Source organism: Barbus barbus, assembly GCF_936440315.1.
Source record: "Barbus barbus genome assembly, chromosome: 30".
NCBI classification, from domain to species: domain Eukaryota; kingdom Metazoa; phylum Chordata; class Actinopteri; order Cypriniformes; family Cyprinidae; genus Barbus; species Barbus barbus.
The window spans coordinates 7,479,670-7,491,288 of NC_136758.1; the positions used below are offsets into that span (position 1 = coordinate 7,479,670).

Here is an 11,619-nt window from a genome sequence, read left to right on the forward strand (position 1 = left end):
TGTAATACCTCTGTCATACCCATGTCATTATACAAATGTGTGTCCTCATAAACCACATAAACATGCACACACACATACACACACACACTCACTCACGCATGCACAAACACACCCACACACACTCACTCAATCAAACATGCACAAACACACACACACACCAAATGTTCAGGTTTTTGTTACATTTTTTCATTTTTATTATGAAATTCATTGAAAGGTTTGAGTGTCTTATACCTCATCTGTTTGAAATTATTTGCAGTCATTGGCTGTTAACTTTTAAACTGTATAATGTATGTTTTCTTGATTAAATTGATTGAAATTAATGTTTTTATGCAATTCAAATGGATGCTCTAATGTAATTTAAATGCAGTGTTCTGTTACATTATAAAATTAAACATAATTAAATGTGTTTTATATGAAATGCCTCTATTTCAGTTTGTAGTTTGACTGGCCCATTTTTGCTGATCAACCGGCCCATTTTACCTGAACACTGCCCTCTCAAAAAATGTGGGCCAGCTAATGTTTCAAAACCTGTAGGGCCTGAAGTATTTTATTTTATTACATCAATTCAACACAAACGTATTAAAAACAGTCCTTAATAATTATAAGAACACAGTTTCCGTTAGTGTTCCAAGCAATTAACAAAAAAGTGGCCCAATTTGCCTGATATCACCCTACTTAAAGCAAAATATTTTTAAAACACATTGTTTTAAAATGTTATTTAAAGTTATTTTTATTATTATTATGAGACATGATTACACTGATCTGTAATGGAGATTATATAGATTAGAGCATGATTACAGAGTGCACTTTTTTAAAATCGGCCTATATCTGATAAATGGGAAAATTATGTCTCTTTAGAAACGTAATATTCTTAATATGTTATGTACTTACTATTACATTATCAGCAAACAGTTTTATTTTATTTTATTATTTAATTTCATTGCTTGATGACGTTGGCTGGCGTAAAGGGGTGGGGGCTTTTATTTTGACGGCGATGTGACCCGGAAGTGCTTTATTCACACTGCCAACATTACACTCGGCTAGTTTGGCGATCAGTGTTGGTCGATACTGCGGAGTAGGTAACAAACTAGATGGGTTTACTGCGACAAAACAGTGTCGCTTGTTAAGGAATCACAATGCCATTAAGCGCAGCCTGAGATCAGAGAAGTAGACTATGAAAACAATTCACAAATCTGTTGATTTATGTGCTTAATCGCAGACTAATTGTTATGATTTTAGCCTTTGCTAAGCGCGACGCGATTCTGTGTGATTACAGTTGAGCAACAGCGTTCAGATAATCGAGCAGGTCAATGTACCAAGAGCTCCAGACCGACTTTACAGCAGATCAGCAGTGGATGCTCGTGTTTAATCGACTGACCTGTAAAGATACATGCATAAAACTGACTAGCTAACCAGCTAATCCAAGTAGGTTACGAAGGATCTGCTGGCACCAGACATCGGTCGATTGTACACGATTGCTGTTGAACTCTAAAGTGATTCTCAAACTGAGACAGTGTTGAATGTCTTTAGCTGAAATGGATGACTTCAGCTCCATCAGTCTGCTGTCTCTGGCTATGCTAGTTGGCTGCTATGTGGCTGGAACAATTCCCCTGGCTGTCAACTTCTCTGAGGTGAGCCTTAACTCGAGTTGAACGTGTCTATAATAGTTTTCTCAGTGTACCTTCATGCAGAGGTTAATTCTCTCCAGAAAGCCAACTATGTGTTTGAGAAGATCCATCATGTGCTGTGCTGAGGACTGTAGGAGTTTGATCTCTAAATGTTTGAAGCTACTCCGTAGTCTTAAAAGTTTATACTGTAGACACATGCTGTTTAACTTGCCACCTACGCTGTATTTGTTTAAACTTTTGACAAGGAACTGATTTTAAAATTCGGTTTAGATTGATTTTCTGGACTAACGAGCTTTATCGTTTATTAACCATCAAAACATGCTTGTAGTGACTAATGCAGAAAAGTGGGAGGTGAATTTCTTCAGTTTTGAATCAGCAGCTGAATGTACTCTTATACACTGAAATTCTGAACTTTATGTATTTTACACAATCATTTACTAATATTTTACTAGGTACATTACTGTTCAAATACCGTTTCTTACGCTCAACAGTTCTACATTTATTTGTTCCAAAAATACAGTAAAATAGCAATTATTATTAAAATAACTGTTTTGATGTACTCTAATTGTCATTATTCCTGTATTGACAAAACTGAATTTTCAGCAGCCATTACTTCATGCAAGTTTGAGGAATATATTTTAAACCTATTTTTATGATATTCATCATATGCACATGAATTTGCCCTGGTATCATCCCCACCTAAATACATAATTTTATGACCTAAATGCATACTCTTCTGTCCTCAGGAGAAGCTGAAGTTGGTGACAGTGTTGGGAGCTGGGCTGTTGTGTGGCACTGCGCTGGCTGTCATTATTCCAGAGGGAGTTCATGCACTCTATGAGGAAATGCTGGAAGGTGAGATTCGAGTTTATGCTTCAGTTGATGCATTGATGCTTTTTCTATTCAGTGCACAAAGTATTACATAGTTTTGGGCAAAGTCCTTCATTCATAAATCCGTATCTGTTATGTAGATGTTTATCTGTAGGAATGCTTTCATGTGTGGTAGGCATTCTGCTGTAGCCTGTAAAACTATATGTGTGTGTGTGTGTGTATATATATATTAATAGTAGTTAGTTTTACTATAAACTACTAACTAAATGTAGCTGACACTTGTAGCAATGTATGTTATTAAATGGATCTCATTATATAAATTCTAATTTAGTTGTATTATTTCTTGCATAAAACATCAAGGATTTTTTAACAGATTAATCATAATTAGAATGACATCATTTAACATTTATATAGTACTGTTTGAAATTTTAGGGTCGGTAAAAATTTTTTTAATGCTTTTGAAATAAGTCATGTGCTCATCAAGGCTGTATTTATTTGATAAATGCAGTATAATTGAAAAATTATTACAGTTTTAAAAACTTTTTTTTTTTTTTTTTTTTTTTAATTCTCATATATTTTAAATATAATTTATTCCTGTGATGGAAAAGCTTTCAGAAAGTCATTCAGAAATCCTGCTGATTTGGTGTTCAAGAAACATTACTTATTATCAATGTTCAAAAAGTACCGAATATTTTTGTGGAAACAGAGATGCTTTTTTTTCTTCAGGATTTTTTGATGAATGGAAAGATCAAAAGAACATAATTAGTTTGAAATATAAAGCTTTTGTAAAATTATAAATTTACAGTCACTTTTGATCAATTTAACGCATCCTTAATTTCTTACCTTTAATTAGTATAGTATATTTGCATAAAATACAATTAGAATGCAAAAGTAGAATACAAAATTCAAAAAAATATAATATTCAATAAAATAATAAAATATTCAATAAAATAGAAAATTCCTAAAGTCAAAAACATAGTAATGAACCTTGATTAACAAATAACCAAAATCACTATACTTCACTATAAAAAAATAATCACTACTGTAAAGTTTTTTTATTATTTATTTAGTAACAAACAAACAGAAATTTACTGGAATGAATCAAACTGTCTAGCACTTCATGAGACCGAGTATGTTTGGATATGATGCTGTGCACAAGTATATTGTGACATCAATATGCAGCGTTTTGTTGTGCTAAACCACTACTTTTTGTTACTATATGTTGTTGGTGACAAAACTTTAGTTAGTCCCTATTACTGATGATATAACTGACTCCAAAGCTGTGCCCACTCATGTTTTGGTTTAGATGGGCACCACCATGGCCACGTGCAGGTAGAAGCAGAGGTTTCTGAACAGAAGATTGTTGAAGGAGGAGTCGTGGGACAAAGTGTTGAACACGGCCACAGTCACGAGCATCTCCACGCTTATATCGGCGTCTCTCTGGTGCTGGGCTTCGTCTTCATGCTGCTGGTGGATCAGATCGGCAGTTCTCACATGCACAGCACTGATGGTCGTGACGCTGGCATTTTGTTTTTTACGAATTAGAATGGTATAAAGTGTCTAAATCTGTTGTCTCCACATTTTTAGATCCAGAAGCAGCAAGGACTGCTAGCTCTAAGGTCACCACCACACTTGGATTGGTCGTTCATGCTGCAGGTAAAAAAAACCACTGTGAATGAAACCTCTTTAGTTGCATTATCCTAATATTTCTAGTAGTAGCTTCAGATTATATTTGTTTCTTATTTGTTATATCTGACCAATAATCATATTTTATTCTCTCTGTGCTCCAGCTGATGGTGTTGCTCTTGGAGCGGCTGCGTCCACGTCTCAGACCAGCGTCCAGCTCATTGTATTTGTGGCCATTATGTTGCATAAGGTACAGTCAATCTTAATGAAGTTAATTTACTTCTGCTCTACATTGTGTATTACGTTATTATTCTGTGAATATAGTTGACTCTTGTGATTAAATTGTTTGCGCTGTTCCTTATTTGTATCGATTTGTTTAGAAATACCTACTGAGTGACTGAATGTAAATGCAGGCACCTCTCCAAATAAAGGCAATGGTTTCCAAATATTTAATACATAGGCTCAGTGTATTTTAAATGAGTAATAAAATATACAGTGTATGCTCTTAATATAGGCACCCTTGGTTAATTTTAGCAAAATGGACTGTGAAAAAAATAGTTTTTTAGTAAAAGTAAAAATTTTGCATAAAAATAAATGTGGAATATTTTTATTTTCTATTATTTCTATACTGTTCTATTATTATATTTGAACTAAAGGGCAAATGTTTGTGAATATTTTGAATGAAAGGTCATAAACTGATTTATGATTGATATCACTTGCCCTTACATCCTCCTCCTCTGTTTTCTCCATCTCTTCCATTCCTTTTTATTCGGCTTGACTTTTTTTTTTTTTTTTTGTGAAATTTGTAGCTTGAAAATTTTGATTTGAAAATTGATAAAATTTTGATGCTATTTAAATTTAAGACGTGCTATCTTGATGTGTATTGTATTTCAGGCTCCTGCTGCATTTGGACTCGTCTCTTTCCTCATGCATGCGGGTTTAGAAAGAAACCGTATCCGGAAACATCTATTAGTCTTTGCCTTGGCTGCACCAGTTTTGGCCATGCTCACCTACGTAGGACTCAGTCAGGTATGTTCATGTTTAAAAAAAAAAAAAAAAAAATACGGTAACACTTTACAATAATTTTATAACAATAACTTTACAAGGCAAAATATCCCTTGTCATTTGCTCACTGCAACTGTCTGATTGGTGGAATGTTTCTGAACAGCATCATGGGTAATGTAGTTTTTTCATTATGAAATGTTGTTTAATATGGCATCAACAAAAGCATAAACCATCAATAAACAACCTCGGAGCTCAGACCAGGTCTGTTTTTGAAGGTTTTATCGTTAAAAATCAATTTCTCTATGGAGAAAATGAGTTTTGACTTCCGGAACCAGACTGATACACTCTCTAATATCTTTATTTATTAATTTATTTAATCTATTCTTATTAAACAATTTGACTCTAAAACAACCCTGCCAATATTTATTTAAATGTGTGCTAAATTGACACACACTTTATTTTATTATTATTTTTTTAAATAACTTTTTTGTTTCCCCTGTAGGGATTGTAACATTTTTTATTATTATACTAATTACCCCATAATGGGTTTAGCACAGCAATAACTTCAGATGCTTCACCAGGGTTACATAACAAGCATGGAGACCCACGCTGTGTTTTTCAGATTTGTCCCGCAGGCTTCCCATCGCCATGGGAACAGCTGAGGTGGCAGAGTGAAGATTACTCACCTCTGGCTGTCCTGCTGTGAAACACCCCATAATAGTGCTTCTTTAGACAGCCTAGAAATCACTGAAATGCAGAATAGCAATGCAATCTTACCGCTGGGATGCCAACGAGCATCCATATAACAATACTGAATATTTCATGTCTGCCAAAAAAACAAAACGAGTTTCTATCACCCCGACTGTGTCCTAGATTCACCCGTCATCTAACACTTTTCCTCTTCTTCCATCTAGAGCAGTAAAGAAGCGCTATCCGACGTCAATGCCACTGGCGTGGCCATGCTGTTTTCCGCCGGTACCTTCCTGTACGTAGCCACAGTGCACGTCCTCCCAGAAGTGGGCGGCATGGGTGGCCACAGCCACTCGCCCGGAGGCAGCGCAGGGAAGGGACTGAGCAAAGTGGAGGTTGGAGCTCTGGTTCTAGGCTGTCTGATACCTCTGGTGCTGTCCATCGGCCACCAGCACTAGTGTTCTTCGCTTGAAGCAACATTGAAGAAGGTCTGAAAAGTGTAAACAGGACTTGCATTGGCCACAGATGTGGTTTGAATCATGCCTCTGTCAGTTTATTCAAGTTGGCGGTTGGAGTGAAGGCAGGAACATTGCAGTCGGGATCAAGATTTAAGAAGCGCCTATGGACTTCTGGAATGGACTGCCCTGTCCCTCCATAAAGCCCTGTGGGCTGACAGCTTACGATGACCATACACAAATAAATGCGATCATGTCCACCTCTTAATTTGATGTTTTCTTCAGTGGTGCTGGTTTAAAAAGATTTGGTTGTTGGGTTGTCATGTATGCTTTAAATTGAGTATTCTATTGGTTTTTATATGAAATTTGTCCATGAATCTTTTAAAATATGAACCAACACAATTGTGCCCATTTACAATGATGATAAATGTTTAGATACTTTACAAACGTCAAATTCAGTTTATTGTCCCTCTTTTTCTACAGTATTGATGAATTGTTTTAAACTTTATGATCAAATTTCACCTTGCCTAAGCTAGTCAGCTAAAACACTTTTAAGAACATTTCCATGTTTTCTTTGTTTTTACTCCGTTGATGTTTTTCTTTTTTTTTTTGTTATTAATGCTAACAGTTTTACTCTGTTAATTCTATTAACAAATATGCTTCTGAGTTAATATGAGAACATACACTGATGTACGGGGCTTTGTTTTCCCCCTCTCACAAACTTGGCTACTGCTAAACTATAGTAATTTATTCAAAAATATCATGTGTATGGTTATTGGACAAATGACATCTTTTTTGCCAGTAGAATTTTAAATCTTCAAATCTTTGAAAGTACTTTTATTTTTGTGGTTAACTTCAAACAGTTGCATATGACTTTTTTTTATTCTTCTTATCATTAAATGACACTTGAAAAATGTGTTGTTGTCCATGTGGACATTGTTCAGTTGAGTTCAGTGCATGTACAGCATTATTTGACTTACCAACCATTTTTCAAACCTGACTGGTTTAATCCTGAAAAAGATCTAATTGGTCATTCAGATGTGTTGTACTGTGATGCCTGCCCTGAGCAGAGCCTGTGTACTGTAAATATGTATTCTCTGTATAAAGGACAGACAAAAATACCCTATTTGACATCCTGTCTGAGACCCCGAGTAGTTTTTAGTCTCATTTTAGAATGGGAAAGAAAGATTGTTTTCGGATTTCTGCTTTGGTCAGCTGAAGCTTTTAGATATGCGAAGGGTAAATCTGCTGTGTTCATCACCATCAAAGTTATTTAACAGTTGCCTCTGAAGCTTGAATAAGAAAATGTTAGGAGACTTTTGGGGCCAACTTGGACACCAGCAACATTCTATAGTCCTGGTTTACAAATGGTCTTGCTCTGAAAAATGATATTTGAAAGCTGTGTTAGTGCTTTTAGCTCTGTAGCCCCCTCAACTTACCATATTGAACAAGCACAGCATCAACTTCAAATTGTGGAAGAAACACCGATGAGAAATTTCATGCTGATTTGTGGATAATGATTATTTTGTGACACCATTAAAAGGGAAAGCTAGATAAACTTCGCCTCATTAGAATACTACGACATGACCTCCTCCCAGAGACTTGGGACAGATGTCTGAATGGTGATTGGAAAGAAGAAATGTTGTGCCATAATTATTTATTTTGACTGATTCTGCTCATACAGCTCAGAGCTGATGGTGGTGGGATTTGGGTAGAGATTTTACAATGTGGCGGGATATGAATGATGAAATATATTGGGCTTTTATGTGATTATTCCACAGGAGGAGTATGCCTTATTTTTCTCGCAGTTGTTTAACTTAAAATGGTTTCACAATTCTTTGTTCATGATTTGAATAAACTTGTTTTCTTTTTTAATGGATGCAGATCTTACTATGTACCTTATTTTGACTGTCTAATGACATTTGGAATTTCATTGAGAAATATTTTAACGTGAATTAAGCTAAATAAATGGTAAATGAGTAATCATTTAATGAAAAATATGAGTTATTGTCCAGTAATAAAGAACTAAACAGGCACATCTTTGGATAATGACAGCAATCTGGGATATTTATCAACTTGTTACCCTATTAAAGTTTTATCGAACATTAGTATGCTTAATAACAAGATAACACTTGAAATGAAGATCATGTTTGAAAAGAGGGATGAGATGTGATGCATGAAGAAACTAAAGAAATGTACATCCTGTGTCATTTCAAATTAAGCTGAAATTCTGTGAAAATGAAAAATCTGGTAATGTGATATAACAATGGACAATATTCAGTTTCTACTTATAAACCCATAATATAATAATGGAATATAATACAACAAGGTTTAATATTCATTGTTCCGCATTTAAATCCTGAAATTATGTTCTTATAATTTTCAGCATCTCTGGCTATAGTTTAACTTGAGTTAAACCAAGATCACTCCTTTAATACATCCTGTACTATGCAAATAACCTTTAGTCTATGTGTACAGTCACAGATGAAGTGTAGTTAAATATAAATCCACTGGATCTGGAAACTGTAAGTGTCTAGTGTACATAATCCCCGATCCAGTACCAAACTACACACTCAATGATACCATGCGTTCAATGATAAGACAAATCACTGTAAATATGGCAGATTTACAAGCATATAGATCCAAAATGTGTTTGGTGAAGTTGTGTGGACAGGAATACATCTGTAATCCGAACACTTATGCACACAACAACACCAAATGGCTCTTTAGCAGATTAATCTGTCTGTGAAACTGGACAGATTGCTCATTTATGTAAGAACATCTAAAATCGCTTCCCCCCACCTTTCTAATATATTTGGTTAATATAGTCACTTTTGTAATTTGTAATTTTTGGATAAAATGTCTTACTCATTTGTCTTAAGGCTATTTCATAAAAAAAAAAAAAAAAAAATAATAATATATATATATATATATATATATATTTAACAGCCTAGAGACCGGCCAAATATACAATATAAAAAATAATCAAAATAAACATGAGCAGAATACACAAATACCAAATTTAAAACAGAAACAAAAATCAACAATTAACACATGTTGCTAAGGAGAACAAATGAGTTTAAAGAAGAAATTTAAAAACTGGTAAAGAGGGGGCCATTCTAAGTTGTACCGGCAAGCTATTCCACAGCCGAGGACCCACCACCAAAAAAGCTTGATCCCCTCTGCTTTTAACCTTGAACAAGGGATTGTCAATAATTTAAGGTTACCAGATCTTAAACTTCTTGGAGGGTTATAGGGACACAGTAAGTAATGCCAGAACTGGTCATACTGAACATAAAGAACTGTATGCTCGGCATATGCTAAACTATAAGGAAGCTATCACTATGGCTAAATCTGAATTTTACATTAATTTATTTAGCGCAAGTGAAGGGAATATTAGAATACTTTTCTCTACTGTTAATAAGCTCTTGCAGTCTACTGAATCTCTACCATCACTCTTGTATTCTACTGCTGTATGTAATTTTTTATGGATTATTTTAATACAAAAATTAGAAGTATTCATAAGCAAATACCTGCATATAATGTTGGCTGTGGCTGTTTAGATCCCTTCTTTCCTAAACTTTCTCTGTCCACTTTCTGTACTTTTAGTCTATACCAACTGCTTATGAGGTAACCTGCATCATTCAGATCTCTAAATCCACTACCTGTCAGATGGATCCTCTTACAACACGCTTAGTTAAAGCCTGGTTATCTTCTCTGTCCTCTTTAATTTCTGACATTGTTAATTTGTCACTGTCTTCTGGTTTTATTCCTTTATCACTTAAAACTGCTATAATAACCCCTATACTTTAAAAACCAGGAGCAGATCCAACTAATTTTGACAATTTTCACCCTACAGGATTTACAGGAACCTGCCTGTCTTGGTAGATCATATCTTTCTGGTTGCACTCAAAACTTAAAACTTCGAATCTGAGTTATCGCATGTCACTGATGGTGTTCACCAAGGCTCAGTCCTGGGGCCTCTTCTATGCATTATTTGTTTACTGCCACGGACAAATTTTTAGGAAGTTTGGAATGTATTTATATTGCTATGCCCACCACACCCAGCTCTATATGTCTTCCATGCCTAATTTGGTATTTCCTCCTCTGTGTTGGTTTTCATCTAATTTCCTTAAACGTAATAATGATAAAACTGAAGTTCTTCTTATAGGTACAAAGTCTAATCTGTTAAAATCTGTTAATTTTTCTGTGACTATTGATAAATCAACAATTTTTCCATCCTTTCAGGTAAAGAGTTTTGGGTGTTGTCCTTGATAGCCACTTATCGTTCGAAAACCATATTAATAATATTATTCGTTCTGACAACTTTCAAATACATAACATAAAGCATCTTCATCCATTTTTGACATTACTACTTTTGTACATGCTTTGTTTACATCACTTATTGACTACTGCAACTCTATTTTATATGGTCTTCATTCTAAAGCCTTACATAAATGATGTTTTATTAACAAAGTTCGGGAGGAGCACGTCAGATACTTAGCCTAATTAAACACAAGTGGTATGCAATCAAGTCAATCAACTCACGGACATAAATACAGCTGACATACCTCCACTCATTTGACGGTCTATCAGCATCCCTCCACCACCCCTTCTCCACCAATATCACTAAGTTCTCACCATACCACGGGGGGATACTCTGGGTTCGGGCCATTCCCGAGCTCAGAGCCCTTCCCCAGGACAGCACGCCAACTACGTATTACCATACTCGCCAAATACGCATTATGTAACTCGTGCTAAATATATGTAAGTGTGAACTCGTGAAACTACAGCTGGTCCAGAATTCAGCTGCAGAAATTATTTCTGGAGCGCCTTTCATAGAGCGCATTTCTCCCATTCTCCATCACTTACACTGGCTTCTGGTTAAATATCGAATTGAATTCAAAATCCTGCTTCTTACATATAAGGCTCTTAATAATTTAGCTCCATTATGTCTCACTGTGCACACAGCAGGGAGGATCAAGGACACGCAGACGAGGACGTAAACTCAAACAATAGACTTTACTGAAGACATCAGGACATGGCAGGACAAGGCAAGGCAGACACAGACACAGACAAAGACACAGACACAGACACAGACAGGAACACCGGGGCGTAACGAGTAGACCAGACGAAATAACACTGAACAGACAGGACTATAAATACACAGGATAATTAACTCAAACACACCTGGAACAGAATAAACTACTAATGACATTTAACAAGGACAGGAAACAAATATGGGCATGGAAACACAAGACACACAACAGAGGTCTGATACACTGATCTTCTTCAAATTCACACTCCTGTATGTATTCTTAGATCCTCTTCTTCAATATTTCTAGTTCAACCATGTGTCCGTCTAAGAATTTTAGCTCCAGGGC

At 35.4% G+C, this 11,619-nt stretch overlaps 1 protein-coding gene across 2 annotated transcripts; it reads left to right on the top strand.

The window, feature by feature from the left end:
- The first annotated feature begins 1,038 nt into the window (after window positions 1-1,038).
- LOC306850526 (zinc transporter ZIP9-like) lies at window positions 1,039-8,114 on the top strand. 2 transcript variants are annotated; one of them, XM_079386200.1, is made up of 8 exons: window positions 1,039-1,079; window positions 1,531-1,631; window positions 2,375-2,483; window positions 3,766-3,969; window positions 4,047-4,115; window positions 4,250-4,335; window positions 4,980-5,114; window positions 6,005-8,114. In XM_079386200.1, exons 2-8 carry the CDS (start codon window positions 1,536-1,538, stop codon window positions 6,236-6,238), a joined length of 933 nt encoding a protein of 310 aa, XP_079242326.1. In that variant the 5' UTR covers window positions 1,039-1,079; window positions 1,531-1,535; the 3' UTR covers window positions 6,239-8,114. The 2 variants fall into 2 exon arrangements, with proteins under 2 accessions (XP_079242326.1, XP_079242325.1); XM_079386199.1 differs by lacking the exon at window positions 1,039-1,079 and having other exon boundaries at window positions 1,392-1,631.
- Window positions 8,115-11,619: the final 3,505 nt, after the last annotated feature.

What these genes read in the sequence shown, in the direction of transcription:
- LOC306850526 (XM_079386199.1), top strand. Translation starts at nt 1,521, where the DNA reads ATGTCTTTAGCTGAAATGGATGACTTCAGCTCCATCAGTCTGCTGTCT. An exon ending in TCACATGCACAGCACTGATG is followed by an intron (nt 3,970 to 4,046) that starts GTCGTGACGCTG and finishes CCACATTTTTAG; the next exon opens with ATCCAGAAGCAGCAAGGACT. An exon ending in CCTACGTAGGACTCAGTCAG is followed by an intron (nt 5,115 to 6,004) that starts GTATGTTCATGT and finishes TCTTCCATCTAG; the next exon opens with AGCAGTAAAGAAGCGCTATC.